At 44.3% G+C, this 20,504-nt stretch overlaps 1 protein-coding gene across 2 annotated transcripts in view; it reads left to right on the forward strand.

Moving 5' to 3' along the window:
- Nucleotides 1-20,504, forward strand: part of PHEX (phosphate regulating endopeptidase X-linked) — a 168,686-nt gene that overhangs the window by 128,282 nt on the left and 19,900 nt on the right. For both annotated transcript variants that reach the window (XM_075263828.1, XM_075263829.1), the window contains exons 13-14: nucleotides 2,465-2,542; nucleotides 7,704-7,807. In XM_075263828.1, the coding sequence (XP_075119929.1) occupies nucleotides 2,465-2,542; nucleotides 7,704-7,807 (182 nt within the window). The remainder of the gene's footprint in view (nucleotides 1-2,464; nucleotides 2,543-7,703; nucleotides 7,808-20,504) is intronic.

Here is a 20,504-nt window from a genome sequence, read left to right on the forward strand (position 1 = left end):
CACCACACATGTGACCTAGCTTCCTGCTCTCAGATAGAGGAGGGGAACTGCTTGCATTTCTGAACTCATCTTCTGTTCTCCCATTTAACAGGTTAGCTAATTCAATTGTGTTCATTATGGCAGAGACAGGCAGTATTGTGCATATAGTGTTGTTTGAGGACCTTTGATGACATCACAGGCCCTTCAGTCACCCCATAGGATCACGCAATGTGGTGGGCGGAGCTACACACTAATTTGGGGGCGGCGCTAAACTGCATGTTGCATATGAAACCCTGCCCACCAAATGACGCAAGAAACCAGGAAGAAAGAAGATTTTACAGCAGCGAAGACTGGTGAGTATGCGACGTGGGAATACCTCTTTAATCCTGACGCCATAAACGTAGGAAAGCAGAAAAAAATATTAAATATTTTATCAAATTGATGGACGAAGTATTTGGTGAGTTTGAGGCATTTAATCTCCCTTAATGTGCTATACAGAAAAAAAGACTCTCCAAAGGATCTTACCAAAGGCCTGACAAAAGTCAATAATGAGAACTAAAGGTCCAGTAAAGACAACCCAATTTAAAGCTGATTTTGTAACTTTACACTAGTGTGTACTCTACTATATTGGTTGATTCACACATGATTTAATTCTCTATTTGACCTATATGTCCTGTGTATACAAATGGTATGATGAAATAGACATTAGACATGTTAATATTCTGTATTCAGTAGATGAAGGGAAGACCCAAGAAACCCTTATTAGATAATTACTATGTGATAAAAATGTCATGTCTTACTGTCCCAACTCTTGTGTAATTGACATTGTAACCCTGTCATAATTAGCTGGCATAATAACCTAACAATATTTAGAAGAAATGATTTAGGCCAACTTGCTTTTAGGGTTTGCAAAGATAAGAACGGCATCTGGAGCCAACAAATTCGGCATAATAGACCACCCTACAACATGAGAAAGCAGGACAGTAAAATACTGTCAGGAGTTGGAATCACATAGGGTAATTTGGAGAGGAATATCATGAGGTCTTCCATCTCTGAAGACCAAATCACTGGTTTGATCACTAATAAGTCTCATACACAATGGGTTTGACCAGTGTGAGTCTTAATCAGCCATGAAGTCCATGGAAAGATTGAGCACAGTGCTTTTCTGTCACTACCTCCCATTAAAATCAATGAGATGGAAATACAAGCTGGAATTTGAATCTGAAGTTGAGGTGGAATCTGTCACAAAATCAGCTCCCAATTATTCCATGGGAATGGCTCCCAATGGGTTTTTTTTATGCAAAATATCTTAATTATATCTGATGTGATCTCACCAGATTGTAACAAGTTTAGACTTCATATTTACTCTATATAGCATGCTATAATTAGGTAAGGTGGCACGTAACGTCTAGATATCCACCTTACGTCCTTACAGTACTGTACACAGAAGTGGTATTGTGTAATCTGCTGTTATACCAACTACTACCATAGTAAGAAATGTAATTGTACGAGCAACTATCGTCTTCTACTTTGTTATTTTCAGGGCTGAATGTGTCTATTTATAACATTATATTGATTTTGACTTTGCTCTTTTATTGATTTTGTCTTAAGTATAACAAATAACATGGACATATTATCACTGCTTCACAAATCGTAAGAGTGTCCTCATCTGGAATATGCAGTTCACTTCTGGTCTCTAGTCCATAGAAAGAATACCCTGGAGTTAGATACAATATGAAGAAGAGCAACTAAACGGATAAGGGAAATGGAGGATCTTAAGTATGGGGAGTCTAAGGGGAGCATTGTTATGTTAGATAAATATAGAAATGTCCTGTACAAAAATGATAGTGAAAAAAATGCTGTCAATAGACAAGGAAGCATTTCTCTGTTAGGTTCCAAAAATGACTATAAGGAGTAAAAATCAGATGATGAAATTACAAATTGAAATGCCGAAGTGTTTTAAAATGAAAAGCAGTATTACTCACTTGTTGGTTCCAGGTTTGCCTCTTCCGTTCCACTCACTGGGCTTTGTTAATGTGGCTGCATTTGACTGCAGCAAATCCCTGGCCTCGGTGTCATGGGGTAGGCTACCGCAGATAGGAGCTGTTGAGGCGGTTGATGTGTTATCAACAACACGTGACTGCTCAGATTGCTACAGCGGTCAAGTTCCATCAACTTGATGCTACCCCTTTGGCCAGGTAACAAAAACCAGTGGGATGGAATCTGCAGCGCCTTAAAAAAAAATTCAACCCTTTAAATCTATAGATATATCACCCTTTTAGAACCAGGTCGGAATTGAAGTTTTACTTATTAGGGCAAATAGGTTCATGCCTTACATGATTTTTCACCTTCTTCTGGGTCAATAGAGGGAAACAAAAGGCCTATTTATGTCCTTTCTCATCCCTTGGTTGGCTTTGATGGACATACAGTATATCTTTTTTCAATTATACTATGAAACTCTTTTTTTTTTCTTCTTTTTTCGCAGGCAAAATCGGTAATGGCAAAAGTAGGATATCCAGGATTTCTAATGAATGAAACTTACATCAATGAAGACATTAAAACAGTAAGTGCCCTAAAGTAGCATTCCGCACATTAACTAAGCTTAGGAAATTTGAGGGCATAATTGTATTTCCCCCGACCTCCATCATATGGCTCCCACGCAGAACTGTCAGACCGATGTTAACCTCATCAGTCTGGGACTCTCTTCCTCTCCCTACTGGGCCCTCTCTTGCCAACTCTGTTGATGACCTACTTCTCTCCAAATTGCAATTCCCTGTTAATACTCCTTTACTACCAAAATTGATTCGCTGTTTGCGTATGATTCCCTACTCATTGATGGAACATTCCCCTCCTTTTTAGAATTTAAAGCAAATCCACTCCTCACCAAAACCAACTTCATGACATACCAATCTGTCAGAGCATTGTATCTGGGAACACTGAAACGGTCCATGGCGCCTTGCACTACCTTCTGGTTGGAAACAATGTTTCTTCAGAAACACTCCCTGAAGAAGCCCCTATCAACTGTCTACTCTAACCTAATACGTAAACGGGATTTGGAACTCCTCTCCTACAAAAGAACTTGGGAGGAACAATTACAAATTTGATAATAATTACATATCACCAACCAAAATATCCTCCATAGTCAGAAATTCTATAGGAGACTCTAGGTGTATACACTTTCAGGAGACTTCTTATTAATTGATTGCATATTGGTATAAAAAAAACCTGCGCACATTCATACATACTCTCCAGATGTTTCATACCAATGTTGGCGCTACCAAAAGACTACAGGTACATATCTCAGTAACAGCACAGTAATCCGACATCTGCCTGGTAAAAAGCTGTACATCTGTGTATCTATCACATGACCTTGGACTATTCATCACATGGCCTCGGACTGTTCATCACATGACCATGGACTGTATATCACATGACCATGGACTGTATATCACATGACCATGGACTGTATATCACATGACCATGGACTGTATATCACATGACCATGGACTGTATATCACATGACCATGGACTGTATATCACATGACCATGGACTGTATATCACATGACCATGGACTGATTTTAATTAATTAGAAATAAACAAAGAATGACAACAAGCTGAGATCTAGAAAACTGAGGAATTGATAGAGTATATTGAAAAATGCTCTATATTTTCATTTTATTTGCTGACCCTGGACATCCTCTTTAAGTTATCTAAAGTTTTTCTCATAATAACTTCAACGATGAAAATGTTCTAATGTGTTTTATGTGTAGTATTTCATAGATCCCTTCTTTTTATTATTCATGGGGGTATGAATTTTTATAACACAAAAGCAATTAAGATTTTCATATTGAGTAAACGGAGATTAACTAAGCATTATAATTGCTAAAATTATTGAAAGTCATTACAGTATTTTCCAGACTAGGTAAAATAATATATTATCTCAGTTTTACTTAACGTAAAATTGAAACGGATTATGCTTTAAGTTGCTTTAATTGATTGTAGAGAAATAAAAGTCAGGAGAATATGAAATGTTTCTATTTACCAAGCATTACCATGCCAGAGAACACCTTCACATTATATGGCTAAATACAATGTACAACGCTGAGCCCTGCCAAGCTGCACACTTACTCTTTATTGGCTTTCCATAAATTCATAGAACTTGCTGTGTGGTTATGGAGTTTAGGTTATGTCCTAATCCTTACATTACATTATATGTATCTCCCTCTAGATCAGTGTTTGGCTTTCAATAAACCTAGTGACTAAAGTCAAGAACCCGAAGGGTCAGTGCACACAGAGTTTTTTGGCACTGATTCTGACGCTGAATCTGCCTCAAAATCAGCCTCCAAAAAAGCCTCCCAATAGAATGGGATTAAAGTCAAACCAGAATTTTTTCTCCAATAGAAAGATACCCACGCACAAACAGCTGTTTCTGGAATATTTCCCATCGCCAGTGAGAAGCAGGGTACTGGTTGACTTACTGTTACGTTCGTGTCTATGCCCAGACACAGAATCCAGACTGAAGACTGCACCGCTAAGGGAACAGGGGTAGGTGACTTTCCCTGATGCTACGGCGGCTGGCAAGGCCCTGCCTGTGGGTGGTGGTCAGCTGTTCCCAAGCCAGCCTTGGCCCCGACAACTCCTGGCTCTCTAACACGAAGAACTAGCTGAAAGATAGGGGAAGAGTTAAAGAGAGCTAGGGACTGGGATACTAAGGTGGTCACCCCTACAGAAACCAAGGTGCAGCTGCAGACAAAACAAACGGGACGGGAGGTGCAGGACAACAGACGCAGCACAACACAATACGCAACAAGAGAATGAGGAGAGGGACAGTGGAGAGGTGAGGAAAGGGTTAACTCAGGACTGGGGCAAAATAAACTGGAACCCAGAATCTCACAAATAACCAGATAGTGCCAGGCAAACAGAACTGAAGGACAGGGTAGAGTAGAAGCGTGGAGGGGAAAACCAGACTCACACACAAGGCAACATTCACACCACTTCCAAGTCAGCTATAGTTTCCACAAACAATCTTTCTCCCTGAGCCACGAATTCTAGTTGGTTACAACGAAAACCAGCAACCAGTGAAGCCAGGCCTCCTCCTTATACAGGCCCCAGAATCATCCGATAGGATGATGGTAATGACCAACACCTGAGGCTCAATCCAAAGAATCTCAAGTATATACTAAAGGCTGATACTCAATATACCAACAGATGGAACAATGGCAAGAAAACCACCAAAAGTCCACAGAACAGCGGATGAATCCTCCTCCAAACCCCAGCAGAAAAACACACAAATTATTTACAAATATTCAGGTTGTGACACTTACAGCCTCATGTTAAAATATTTTTATCGTAACATGTTAGATCTTCTGTGTTTGACCGCTATTTATATCAAGGTTAAAAGGATAAATCCCACCAATGCTCTTATACCTGATATCCACCTTCTATTCCTTCCCAAGAGTAGAGATAAAAAATCCCCTAGCTCAGCACCGAGCCAATAAAGCAACTCTAATAAATGACTTAAGCGCTCTACCTTCCGAGAACCTAATATAAATGACACTTAATGTCTAAACTCTTGAAAATAAACCAAATATACAATTAATCCATAGCAAGTCAGAAGAACTAAATGTTACCTTTCATTTCTATCAGTAAAGCTAAAGCTTTAGCAGATGAATAAATCTTTGAGCTTTATAATGTACTATATTCTTAGGTTGGGCGCTATATGATTCACAAGGAACATAGGTCAGCCAGGGAAGACAAGCAAAGTGGGATTTTTCTGGTCTATTATTTTAGGGCAATCTATTATACCTGGCTGGAGCTACAGATTCAATCCTGTAGTATAGTTAAGCACATAGTATTGATTTTTCTGTTTACATCCATGTACTTTTGCTGTCAGAACCATCAACATACCATGGTAATTTACCTTATAATGCAGCGTTTTGTCTATGTTGTATGAAGAGCCTGCTTTTAAAGAGGACCTTTCACCATTTTTCACACAGGCAGTTCTATATACTGCCAGAAAGCTGACAGTGCGCTGAGTTCAGTGCACTGTCGGCTTTCCCGATCTGTGCCCGGTGTGAAGAGCTTACGGCCCGGTACCGTAGCTCTTCCATGGTCAAAAGGGTGTTTCTGACCATTAGCCAGAGACGTCCTTCTGCCTCGCGGCGCCTATCGCGCTGTGCTGTGGAGCGGGGAGGAACGCCCCCTCCCTCTGCTCACACAGCTCGTCCATAGATGAGTATTATCAGGAGAGGGAGGGGGCGTTCCTCCCCGCTCCACAGTACAGCGCGATAGGCGCCGCGAGGCAGAAGGACGTCTCTGGCTAATGATCAGAAACGCCCTTCTGACCATAGAGCACTACGGTACCGGGCCGTAAGCTCTTCACACCGGGCACAGATGGGGAAAGCCGACAGTGCGCTGAACTCAGCGCACTGTCAGCTTTCCGGCAGTATATAGAACTGCCTGTGTGAAAAATGGTGAAAGGTCCTCTTTAAAGAGAGCCTTTCAGAAACATTAAGGCATCAAAACCTCCATAATGATTTAGGCCTTATTGACATGTGCACATCTTTCCATTATACCTTTTCTTTGTATAGTCTCGACTAGTTTTGGCTTACACCAACATAAAACACATGAATAATGCCTTATAGTGCATAAAAATTGTTGTCTATTCAGGTTCTTAAATGTATAAATAGTGGAGCAGATTTATTAACCCCAGTCTTCATGACCTCTGAGTTGTTGAAGGTGCCCCACGTATATGAGAAGGCACACCACTCCGCATTAGGGGCATTCTCCACCTGGAGGGAAATGAGTGCCAGCTTATAGCCCGGGAACTTCTAGTTAGGGTCAGTTCACACACAGGCATTAGGGGCATTCTCCATTGGGTCTTGCACCTGGAGGGAAATGCGTGCCAGCTCATAGCCCAGGAACTTCTAGTTAGGGTCAGGTCACACACAGTTTTTTTGGGGTGGAAGCGCTGCGCCTTATAGTCCGGTGCGCCTTATATATGAACCTAGACAGGACTATAAGGCACTCATGGGTAATGCGCAATAGTCCGCAAAATATGGTAGCTTCCGGAAAATATAGCATTGTATACAGCCAAAAGCAACTCTTCTCTTATTCAACCAATAGTTGAACAGCTACAATGGACAGAACCTGCACCTTGGGTCCTGTTAGTTGAATAGAAGCTGAGCTGATTCTGGCTTCATCCATCTCTAAAGCTTACAGAGACAAATCAGATATTCTTGACCTGTCCTGTGGATACGTCATCAGTAAAATAAAATTCTGAGGCATGGAAAACCACGTCAGTTAATAATTTATGTTTGTAATATTTCCATTAATTAGCATTATTTGTTAAAATGTTATTTTTATTATTTATGGTTTAGTTCTACAAAATTGAGATTTTTGACCAAATTTTGTCAAAAAAAATTCAAAAAATTCTATTTATTGTGTTATCTTGGTTTTTAAGGGCTTACATAAGCATGTAAAACTGACTTTAATATACTAACATTATTCAGATATTGTTATTGCTGTAATGGTGCCCTTTGTTTTAGATGTTCAGTTAAAGTCTTCCCGTTTTTTCGCATTGAAGGTCAATGTGAACACGAATTTTGTATTCAAATATTTATAGGCTTTTGCGTGAGTTTCACTGAATTGTCAGCATACATTACATAGTCCTCATTTCATCTATGATATATTTAACAATATACTGTGTATCCTTCTCACACAGCTGAAATTTTCAGAGTCAGACTATTTTGGGAATGTGCTGCAGACACTACACTTTCTATCACAATCAGATTTCCATTGGCTGAGGAAAGAAGTTCCAAAAAAAGAGTGAGTGATGTATTTTTTGTCATTTTCATTTGTGTGAGGGACAATTAATTAGTTTTTTCTCAATGCAAACCAACCCATTCATAAGGAGAAACTTGAAACATTGCATTGCTTTACTTACTCCCTGCTGAGTGATGGATATGGTGATGGGTTGGATGGAATTTGACCTAGAACATCTCCATAGACTTTCTTTGTTCTCCCCAGTTCTGTGTGTGTCTCCTCCCATATGACATTTGTGCAACTTTCTTACGGGCTCCATTTTTATGGCGTTCACTGCGCGGCCAAAATGACATGTCACCTGTATTCTATGTTTTGGTACAATTTCTGTGATATCAAAGTTCTATGGTTTTATTTACATTTCAACCACTTAACAAAAATCCAAAACTGTGCCAAAACTGTTTTTTGTAAAAGTCACCCTATTCTGACACCTATAACTTTTTTATACTTCCATGTATGGAGATGCATAGGGTGTCTTTTTTTGCGGAACTAGGTATACTTTTTAGTTACACCATTTTGGGGAATTTCTATTGCTTTGATCACATTTTTATTCAAATTTTTATCAGAGGCGAAACCATAAAAAACTGGCACTTTTGATTTTTTTCCCGCTACAGCGTTTACTGTACGGGAAAAATATTTTTATAGATTTGTAGACCGGGCGATTCTGGACACAGGGATACCTAATGTGTATATGTTTCACAGTATTTAAGAACTTTTATATGTTTTCTAGGGAAAGGGGGTGATTTGAATTTTTGATACTTTCTAAGTGTATATATATATATATATATATATATATATATATTTTTTTTTTTTGCATTTATTTGACCCCCCCTAGGGAATAAGTGAAAGACTGTTTCCCATTTTAGATATTTCTGACATATCCACAATATAAATGCCTTGTAGATGTAGATCTAATCTTTAGAATCCACAAATATCTAGAAAATGGGGTTTGCTCAACCCTTGTACCCCTATCACTATGAATGGCCATGCATGTGCATATCTCACCATTCAATTGGGTTGTTCTGAAAACAGTCAAGTAAACTTGAAAGATGTGATTCAACTTAGAGTATGGCCACACGGCCAAAATGGAATAGGAATTTGAGACAGTCTTCTTCTTCAAATTCCTTTTCCATTTACGCCCCTCAAGTTTTCTCCCTAACAAGTGCAGTGGCTTGTGCCAAGAACTCTGTGAATGAATCTTCTGAGGAATCTGCTTCAAGATCAGTCAAGACTAGAGATGAGCGAGTAGTATTCGATCGAGTAGGTTTTCGATCGAATACTACAGTATTCAAAATACTCGTACTCGATCGAATACTACTCGCTATTCGCAGTGAAAATTCTGCAGCAGGCTCGTCTTTGCTAGTCAGGAGAGCAGGCTCATCTTTGCTAGTCAGGAGAGCTAGCAGCTTGCGGTTATGCGGGAGATGACTTTTTCTCTTAGGAATGCATTGACCAGCGTTGATTGGCCGAATGCTATACAGTGTACAGCATTTGGCCAATTAACGCTAGTTCTGCCAGAGGTTCGTCTGTGATGAGGCGGAGTCTAAGATCGGACCACAGCAGTCTTGATTGTGGTCCGATCTTAGACTCCGCCTCGTTACAGACGAGCCTCCGATGCCACCATTAATTATTCTGTATAATGTACTGGGAAGCTGTAAAAAAAATTCAGAATGGGGTGAATTTGAAGAAAAAATGTGACAAATTTTTCTCAAAATCAAAACAGTGAAAAAACGGCGGTTTGGCAATTTTGACTATTTTTCCCGCTACGGCATTTACCGTACAAGAAAAATATTTTATAGATTTATAGAGCGGGCGATTTTGGACACGGGGATACCTAATAAGTATGTGTTTCACAGTATTTAACTCCTTTTATATTTATTCTAGGGAAAGGGGGGTGATTTGAATTTTTAATAGTTTTTAGAAAATTTTAGATTCTTTTTTACTTTTAAATTTTTTTTTTGCATTTATTAAACCCAAGGGGTCTTGAACCCCAGGGGGTCTGATCACTAATGCAATGCATTACAATGCTAATGCATTGCAATACATTGCAAAATACCAGCACTTCTATTTCAGGGTATGTAGCATAGCCTGCAATAGAAGCAATGTAATGTGACGTTGGCCCCGGAGCATGGCGGTGCCCACGCGCCGCTGGGAAAATGGCGCCTCGGTCAGCTTTGACCGAGGTCCCGGAAGAGTTAATGCCTCTGATCGGTCCGGGGACCTATTGGAGACATTAGCGCCAGGTGTCTACAGCGTAAAGCTCCAGGCGGTCGCCACAGTAACACACCCGGCATGCACCGTACTAGTACAGCGGATGTCGGGAAAGGGTTAATATAGTACATGAACCTAAATTCATAACTGTCATGAAACTATGTCATTTACCGGGATAAAAAGCCTATATTTTAATCGAGGTTACAATCTATCTGTGTGCCGAATTTCATTCAAATCAGTTCAGCTGTTTTTGCATTGTTGAGGAACAACCACACAAACATACAAACATACAAACTTTCACATTTATAATATTAGTAGGATCCAAACACTTCTATCAATAACTTAGGGCCAAGTGAGGAATATTTACAAAATTGAGTTTCACAGTACATGTCTATTGAGTTGGTTGAGTTGGGTGTTGCGTCTCTGGAGGTACGTACTGAAACACACATACTATTCTTTTTCATTTTTAGAAATAATAGAAAATATATGATTACCAACAATAACGGACAATATTTTCTTGCGCTAGTTTTAATAAATGTCCCCCAGAGGATCCATTTCCTTCCAGTGTCCTTACAGCCGGCCTAAGTTATGATTCAGGCAGGAATATCTACAATTCCTTTGCTCCTCGTGTTTAATCAGATTAATTGTGTTACATAAATCCTCCAAGCACTTTAGCTTCATTAATTAATATCCGTTTCTCTGAGGCACTACAAGCATTAGACACCGAGCGCTACAACTTTTTCTAGGCCTGTCTGTTTGGATGCTCGATGAAACATCCCCCGCTGTGCTTATATTTCACAATAATCATGCCTATCTCCGTCAAAGTCTCCTTCCTTCTTATTTCTTTCCAAGTTCTCACTTACTCATTAAAATATAATTGTTTTATTCATTGTTATTTCAGAAACATTTTTATTTGTTTTTGTGGTTGGGAGCAACCGAGTAAAGTTATTTTTGTTTAGATTTAGAAAATGTATAGGAGGTTATAATATTATTATACTAAGAATCTAGGGAATAATCTTCATTCATATACCGTATATACTCAAGTATAAGCCGAGTTTTTCAGCACAGTTTTACTCACTGTGCAGTTTTACTCACCTGTCTGGGATCCGATGTTAATCCTAGCTGGCTTCAGGCCTATATGGTAAAATCCCAGATGTCACGTGGTCTGGGATATTACCATATAGGCCCAAAGCCTGTGGTAGTAGTAATAGCCTGTTTCTGCTAGCACACGGTTTGGGCCTGTACGGCAACAGGCTGCTACTGCTACCATAAGGCTTTGGGCCTGTATGATAATGCCCCAGATGTCTGTGCTAGCAGTAACAGGCTATTACTACTACCACAGAATTTGGGCCTATATGGTAATATCCCAGACCACGTGACATCTGGGATATTACCATATAGGCCTGAAGCCGGCTAGGATTAACATGAGCACAAACAGATTGTCATTCATTTTCCCCCCTTGGCTTATACTCGAGTCAATAAGTTTTCCCCAATAAGTTTTTTGTGGTATTCGGGTCGACCTATATGCGAGTATATACGGTAGTCCCAATATTTGCAAAGTGTTAAAAAGGTTGACCAGTCAAGTAATTTTTTAGAAATTTTATAATGGTATGAAATAATAATGGACCTCACCAATCCCAGGTTGCTTGTGTTATGATGTTTCCTGGTTCACTCCTCGATGTCTGTATGCTGGCCTCCAGCAATGATGTCTTATAAGATAAGATAAGATAATCCTTTAATAGTCCCACATTGGGGAAATTTCAGCGTGTTACAGCAGCATAGTAATACAGATACAGGATAATACAGAGTAATATATTACAGACGTAGACACAGATAAGCTGAGAAGAGAAGATATACTAGGAGTCCATGGCAGCTAAGGAAAAAACAGAAGAGAAAGAGGAAGACCTCATGGTCATCCTCATAATCATTAATTCTCTGTGCGGAGTGCTCTTCGTTTGGTCTGATGTAGATTATACAGCCTGGTCGCGGTTGGAAGGAAGGACCTTCTCGCTCCTTCTCACACTTGGGGTGAAGCAGACGGTCGCTTACAGTGCTGCCAAGTCCCATCAGGGTCCCATACATGGGGTGGGATTTGTTCTCCCGCATGGAGGTCACCACAGACAGTATCCTTCTGTCACCCACCACCTGTACTGGGTCCAGGGGACTTGGGTCAGGGACATGTCACCCCTGCATTTATTCCCTGACTTGTCAGCCCACTGGGCAGTGACTGGGGACCAGGAAGCAGCAGGGTGAGAGCTACCTGAGGTTGGTAAGTTGGGTGTGGTCCAAGTAAAGCATTACATAGAAAAACCTTGGATTGAGATGGCTGAACCAGTTTCTAATAAGCCAGTTTTGTCCCGAAAAGGTGTACATTGAATTTTTGGGGAGATTCAGAATCCAGTGCTGAGAGTCAACCTCCAGTGTAAGTACTTGGAAGAAAGCTGCAGATAAGTTGGTTCATTTGGATAGTTTGTCTTCTACAGTTTGGACTGAAAAATGGAGTTTGGAAAGATTTGGGGAATTTGGATTGAAAACATAGGACATGAGGATCTTTCCTTTCCTCCTTGGAGATAGTAAAGGGTAAGGGGTATGTGGATAGGGTTTTGTGAGGGGTTTGCTTTGTAATACTGTTGGTATAATTGTTAATATATTTATTATTCTATATTTGTAAGTTATTATGATAGTTTTGTATTGTTAGGGTATGTTCACACGGAGATTTTTGAAGTGGATTTTGACCCGGAATCCGCCTCAAAATCTGGCTCCAAAAACGTCTCCCATTTACTTCAATGGGAGCCGTTTGCTTCTTTTTTCCGCTAGTAGCCCTATCTTGCTGAGGATTCTGCGGCTGACTCATGCACAAGGCTCCCTCCTGATTAGGCCCATTCTTCGGGTCTAATCCAGAGTGGAATGCCATAACTGGATGCCGGTGCACTGCACGTTGTGGCTAGCCGTGCAGAAGTGCTCACATGTGGAATACAAATTCCGCCATGTGAACATACCCTTATTGGGTTAAAATAAAGTAATTAAAATAAAAAAGTATCCTGATTAGAGATGAGCGAACACTAAAATGTTCGAGGTTCGAAATTCGATTCGAACAGCCGCTCAATGTTCGTGTGTTCGAATGGGTTTCGAACCCCATTATAGTCTATGGGGAACAGATACTCGTTAAGGGGGAAACCCAAATCCGTGTCTGGAGGGTCACCAAGTCCACTATGACACCCCAGGAAATGATGCCAACACCTCTGGAATGACACTGGGACAGCAGGGGAAGCATGTCTGGGGGCATCTAACACACCAAAGACCCTCTATTACCCCAACATCACAGCCTAACAACTACACACTTTACACACTCAATACCACATCTCTGACAGTAGGAAAACACCTTGAAACATGTGTATTTGGCACTTGCAGTGAGGAGAGCTTGTCACCAGCAGTGAATTTGGCCCTTGTAGTAAGTTGAGGTTGGCACCAACATTTGTTTTGAAAATCAGGGTGGATTGAGCCTCTAACCAGCAGAGTTTGGGCAAATTCATGGTGGAGGGAGCCTCTAAACACCCCAGTTTGGGCAAATTCATTGTGGAGGGAGCCTCTAAAAACCCCAGTTTGGACCAATTCATGGTGGAGGGAGCCTCTAACCAGCCCAGTTTGGGCAAATTCATGGTGGAGGGAGCCTCTAAAAAACCCAGTTTGGACCAATTCATGGTGGAGGGAGCCTCTAACCAGCCCAGTTTGGGCAAATTCATGGTGGAGGGAGCCTCTAAACAGCCCAGTTTGGGCAAATTCATGGTGGAGGGAGCCTCTAAACAGCCCAGTTTGGACCAATTCATGGTGGAGGGAGCCTCTAAAAAACCCAGTTTGGACCAATTCATGGTGGAGGGAGCCTCTAAACAGCCCAGTTTGGGCAAATTCATGGTGGAGGGAGCCTCTAACCAGCCCAGTTTGGACCAATTAATGGTGGAGGGAGCCTCTAAACAGCCAAGTTTTGGGAAATTCATGGTGGAGGGAGCCTCTAACCAGCCCAGTTTGGACCAATTCATGGTGGAGGGAGCCTCTAACCAGCCCAGTTTGGGCAAATTCATGGTGGAGGGAGCCTCTAACCAGCCCAGTTTGGACCAATTAATGGTGGAGGGAGCCTCTAAACAGCCAAGTTTTGGGAAATTCATGGTGGAGGGAGCCCCTAAAAACCCCAGTTTGGACCAATTCATGGTGGAGGGAGCCTCTAAACAGCCCAGTTTGGACCAATTCATGGTGGAGGGAGCCTCTAAAAAACCCAGTTTGGACCAATTCATGGTGGAGGGAGCCTCTAAACAGCCCAGTTTGGGCAAATTCATGGTGGAGGGAGCCTCTAACCAGCCCAGTTTGGACCAATTAATGGTGGAGGGAGCCTCTAAACAGCCAAGTTTTGGGAAATTCATGGTGGAGGGAGCCCCTAAAAACCCCAGTTTGGACCAATTCATGGTGGAGGGAGCCTCTAAACAGCCCAGTTTGGGCAAATTCATGGTGGAGGGAGCCTCTAAAAAACCCAGTTTGGACCAATTCATGGTGGAGGGAGCCTCTAACCAGCCCAGTTTGGACCAATTAATGGTGGAGGGAGCCTCTAAACAGCCAAGTTTGGACCAATTCATGGTGGAGGGAGCCTCTAAAAAACCCAGTTTGGACCAATTCATGGTGGAGGGAGCCTCTAACCAGCCCAGTTTGGACCAATTCATGGTGGAGGGAGCCTCTAACCAGCCCAGTTTGGGCAAATTCATGGTGGAGGGAGCCTCTAAAAACCCCAGTTTGGACCAATTCATGGTGGAGGGAGCCTCTAACCAGCCCAGTTTGGGCAAATTCATGGTGGAGGGAGCCTCTAACCAGCCCAGTTTGGACCAATTAATGGTGGAGGGAGCCTCTAAACAGCCAAGTTTTGGGAAATTCATGGTGGAGGGAGCCCCTAAAAACCCCAGTTTGGACCAATTCATGGTAGAGGGAGCCTCTAAACAGCCCAGTTTGGGCAAATTCATGGTGGAGGGAGCCTCTAAAAAACCCAGTTTGGACCAATTCATGGTGGAGGGAGCCTCTAACCAGCCCAGTTTGGGCAAATTCATGGTGGAGGGAGCCTCTAACCAGCCCAGTTTGGACCAATTAATGGTGGAGGGAGCCTCTAAACAGCCAAGTTTTGGGAAATTCATGGTGGAGGGAGCCCCTAAAAACCCCAGTTTGGACCAATTCATGGTGGAGGGAGCCTCTAAACAGCCCAGTTTGGGCAAATTCATGGTGGAGGGAGCCTCTAAAAAACCCAGTTTGGACCAATTCATGGTGGAGGGAGCCTCTAACCAGCCCAGTTTGGACCAATTAATGGTGGAGGGAGCCTCTAAACAGCCAAGTTTGGACCAATTCATGGTGGAGGGAGCCTCTAAAAACCCCAGTTTGGACCAATTCATGGTGGAGGGAGCCTCTAACCAGCCCAGTTTGGGCAAATTCATGGTGGAGGGAGCCTCTAAACAGCCCAGTTTGGGCAAATTCATGGTGGAGGGAGCCTCTAACCAGCCCAGTTTGGACCAATTAATGGTGGAGGGAGCCTCTAAACAGCCAAGTTTTGGGAAATTCATGGTGGAGGGAGCCTCTAACCAGCCCAGTTTGGACCAATTAATGGTGGAGGGAGCCTCTAAACAGCCAAGTTTTGGGAAATTCATGGTGGAGGGAGCCCCTAAAAACCCCAGTTTGGACCAATTCATGGTGGAGGGAGCCTCTAAACAGCCCAGTTTGGGCAAATTCATGGTGGAGGGAGCCTCTAACCAGCCCAGTTTGGGCAAATTCATGGTGGAGGGAGCCTCTAAACAGCCCAGTTTGGACCAATTCATGGTGGAGGGAGCCTCTAACCAGCCCAGTTTGGACCAATTCATGGTGGAGGGAGCCTCTAACCAGCCCAGTTTGGGCAAATTCATGGTGGAGGGAGCCTCTAAAAAACCCAGTTTGGACCAATTCATGGTGGAGGGAGCCTCTAACCAGCCCAGTTTGGGCAAATTCATGGTGGAGGGAGCCTCTAAAAAACCCAGTTTGGACCAATTCATGGTGGAGGGAGCCTCTAACCAGCCCAGTTTGGACCAATTAATGGTGGAGGGAGCCGCTAAACAGCCCAGTTTGGACCAATTCATGGTGGAGGGAGCCTCTAACCAGCAGAGTTGGTGGAAATCAGGGTGGAGGGAGCCTCTAACCAGCAGAGTTGGGGGAAATCAGGGTGGAGGGAGCCTAGTATTAGCAGAATTGTGCAACGCTTATGGTGGATGAGTATGAGGATGCGGAGGAATTGGAGAGGTTGAGTACAGACATGGAGTTTCATGTTGGGGTGCTTTACACAGGTGGGCACAAAAATGACGGCTCTACCCAGTGGTGGTTCATTTTTATCAAAGTGAGCCAGTCGGCACTCTCAGCTGATAGACGGGTGCGCTTGTCAGTGATGATGCCACCGGCTGCACTGAACACCCTCTCAGATAGGACGCTGGCGGCAGGACAGGACAGCACCTCCAAGGCATATAGGGCAAGTTCAAGCCACAGGTCCAACTTCGACACCCAATACGTGTAGGGCGCAGAGGGGTCAGAGAGGACAGGGCTGTGGTCGGAAAGGTATTCCCGCAACATGCGCCTATACTTCTCACGCCTGGTGACACTAGGACCCTCCGTGGCGGCACTTTGGCGAGGGGGTGCCATCAAGGTGTCCCAGACCTTAGACAGTGTGCCCCTCGTTTGTGTGGACCGGTGAGAACTTGGTTGCCTACTGGAGGAACTGCCCTCCCTGCCGCCAACGTCACATGCTGGAAACATCTCCATCATATTCTGCACCAATTGCCTGTGGCAAGCATTGATGCGATTGGCCCTCCCCTCTACCGGAATAAAAGACGAGATGTTGTTTTTATACCGGGGGTCAAGGATAGCAAAGATCCAGTACTGGTTGTCCTCCATGATTTTGACAATACGCTTGTCGGTTGTAAAGCACCCCAACATGAACTCAGCCATGTCTGCCACAGTGTTAGTTGGCATGACTCCTCTGGCCCCACCGGAAAGTTCAATCTCCATTTCCTCCTCATCCTCCATGTCTACCCATCCGCGCTGCAACAATGGGACGATTCGAAGTTGCCCGGAAGCCTCCTGTATCACCATCACATCATCGGACAACTCTTCTTCCTCCTCCTCCTCCTCCTCCTCCTCCTCCATTAAACGCAGTGAAGCGGACAGATGTGTGGACCTACTCTCCAGCTGTGACGGATCGGATGCTATCCCTAACTCCTCTGTGTGATCTGAGTTATCCCTGATGTCAATCAGGGATTCTCTCAGAACACACAAGAGCGGGATTGTAAGGCTCACCATCGCATCCTCAGAGCTCACCCTCCTTGTGGACTCCTCAAAGACCCGTAGGATGTCACAAAGGTCTCTCATCCATGGCCACTCATGGATGTGAAACTGAGGCAGCTGACTTTGTGGCACCCTAGGGTTTTGTAGCTGGTATTCCATCAAAGGTCTCTGCTGCTCAACCACTCTATTCAACATCTGAAACGTTGAGTTCCAGCGTGTGGGGACATCGCACAAAAGCCGGTGTTGTGGCACATGCAGGCGTTGCTGGAGAGATTTTAAGCTAGCAGCGGCTACTGTCGACTTGCGAAAGTGGGCGCACATGCGCCGCACTTTCACCAGTAGCTCTGGAACATTGGGGTAGCTCTTTAGGAAACGTTGCACCACTAGGTTGAAGACGTGGGCCAGGCATGGAACATGTTGGAGTCCGGCAAGCTCCAGAGCTGCTACCAGGTTCCGGCCGTTATCACAAACGACCATGCCTGGGCCCAGGTGCAGCGGCTCAAACCATATTGCCGTCTCATCGAGGAGGGCATCCCTCACCTCAGAGGCAGTGTGCTGTCTGTCCCCCAAGCTGATCAGCTTCAGCACAGCCTGCTGACGTCTACCAACGCCAGTGCTGCAACGTTTCCAACTCGTAGCTGGGGTCAATCTAACAGCGGAGGAGGAGGCGGTGGCGGAGGAGGAGGCGGTGGCGGAGGAGGAGGCGGTAGAGGAGGAGGAGGAGGGGGGTGTTCTTCTCGTGTCCCTGCCAGGAATGTTAGGCGGGGAGACGAGGTACACCGGGCCAGTTTGGGAAGCAGTCCCAGCCTCAACTACATTCACCCAGTGTGCCGTCAGTGAAATGTAGCGTCCCTGTCCGCATGCACTTGTCCACGCGTCGGTGGTCAAGTGGACCTTTGTGCAAAGCGCGGAACTAAGGGCCCGCCTGATGTTGAGTGACACGTGCTGGTGCAAGGCGGGGACGGCACACCGGGAGAAGTAGTGACGGCTAGGGACGGCATAGCGAGGTGCCGCAGTTGCCATCAGGTCCAGGAAGGCGGGAGTTTCAACAAGCCGGAACGCCAACATCTCCTGGGCCAGCAGTTTAGCGATGTTGGCGTTCAAGGCTTGCGCGTGTGGGTGGTTAGCAGTGTATTTCTGCCGCCGCTCCAATGTCTAAGAGATGGTGGGTTGTTGTAAAGAAGCGCCTGATGGTGCCTTTGATGGTGCAGGAGAAGGAGATAAGACAGGAACAGGGGAGGATGAGGGAGAAGTCAACAAAGTGGCGGAGGCAGATGAAGTGGTGTCCTGGCTCGTCCTCTGGAGTGCATCGCCAGCACAGTCAGCAGTGGCAGTGGCAGAGGCAGAGGCAGTGGCAGAGGCAGTGGCAGTGGCGTGAACGGCAGGCGGCCTTTGTCCTGCCGTTGCTGCCTGCCACTGATTCCAGTGCTTGGATTCCAAATGACGGCGCATTGAAGTGGTGGACAGGTTGCTCTTCTCAGAGCCCCTAATCAATTTCGAGAGGCAAATTGTGCAGACAACACTATATCTGTCCTCGGCGCATTCCTTGAAAAAACTCCACACCTTCGAGAAACGTGCCCTCGAGGTGGGAGTTTTTCGGGGCTGGGTACGAACTGGAACATCTTGGGAGATTCCGGGTGTGGCCTGGCTTCGCCTAAGCTGCTGACCTCTGCCTCTGCCTCTAGCTACCCTTTTTGGTGCTGCACCTGCCTCAACATCCACACTACTTTCCCCGCTTGACATCCCCCCTGTCCAGGTCGGGTCAGTGTCCTCATCATCCACCACTTCCTCTTCCAACTCCTGTCTCATCTCCTCCTCCCACACAATGCGCCGGTCAACTGGATGCCCTGACGGCAACTGCGTCACATCATCGTCGATGAGGGTGGGTTGCTGGTCATCCACCACCAAATCGAACGGAGATGGAGGAGACTCTAGTGTTTGAGCATCTGGACACAGATGCTCCTCTGTTAGGTTCGTGGAATCGTGACGTGGAGAGGCAGGTTGAGGGACAATGAAAGGAGCGGAGAACAGCTCTGGGGAGCAGGGACAGTTTGGGATATTGTTCTGTAAAGCTTCGGAATTTTGGGAGGAAGGAAGACAAGACTGTTGGGTAATAGGAGGAGAGGAGGCAGAGTCTGACTGGCTGCTGGACAATGTGCTGTAAGCGTTCTCTGACAGCCATTGCAAGACCTGTTCCTGGTTCTCGGGCCTACTAAGGTTTGTACCCTGCAGTTTAGTTAATGTGGCAAGCAACCCTGGCACTGTGGAGTGGCGCAATGCTTGCTGCCCCACAGGAGTAGGCACGGGACGCCCTGTGGCTTCACTGCTACCTTGCTCCCCAGAACCATTCCCCCGACCTCGCCCACGGCCTCGTCCACGTCCCTTTCCGGGAGCCTTGCGCATTTTGAATTCCTAGTTAGAAATTGGCACTGTATACCAGTAGTAAAAATTGTGGGTGCACGTAACCCCAATATATTCTTTGAATTACCAGTCAGAAACTGGCACTATATGGCAGTAGCAAGAAATGAGGGTATTTGTATTCCCAATATATTCTTTGAATTCCCAGTCAGACAATGGCACTGTATACCAGTAGTAAAAATTGTGGGTGCACGTAACCCCAATATATTCTTTGAATTACCAGTCAGAAACTGGCACTATATGGCAGTAGCAAGAAATGAGGGTATTTGTATTCCCAATATATTCTTTGAATTCCCAGTCAGACAATGGCACTGTATACCAGTAGTAAAAATTGTGGGTGCACGTAACCCCAATATATTCTTTGAATTACCAGTCAGAAACTGGCACTATATGGCAGTAGCAAGAAATGAGGGTATTTATAACCCCAATATATTCTTTGAATTCCCAGTCAGACAATGGCACTGTATACCAGTAGTAAAAATTGTGGGTGCACGTAACCCCAATATATTCTTTGAATTACCAGTCAGAAACTGGCACTATATGGCAGTAGCAAGAAATGAGGGTATTTGTATTCCCAATATATTCTTTGAATTCCCAGTCAGACAATGGCACTGTATACCAGTAGTAAAAATTGTGGGTGCACGTAACCCCAATATATTCTTTGAATTACCAGTCAGAAACTGGCACTATATGGCAGTAGCAAGAAATGAGGGTATTTGTATTCCCAATATATTCTTTGAAT

Source organism: Leptodactylus fuscus, chromosome 2, assembly GCF_031893055.1.
Source record: "Leptodactylus fuscus isolate aLepFus1 chromosome 2, aLepFus1.hap2, whole genome shotgun sequence".
Taxonomy (NCBI): domain Eukaryota; kingdom Metazoa; phylum Chordata; class Amphibia; order Anura; family Leptodactylidae; genus Leptodactylus; species Leptodactylus fuscus.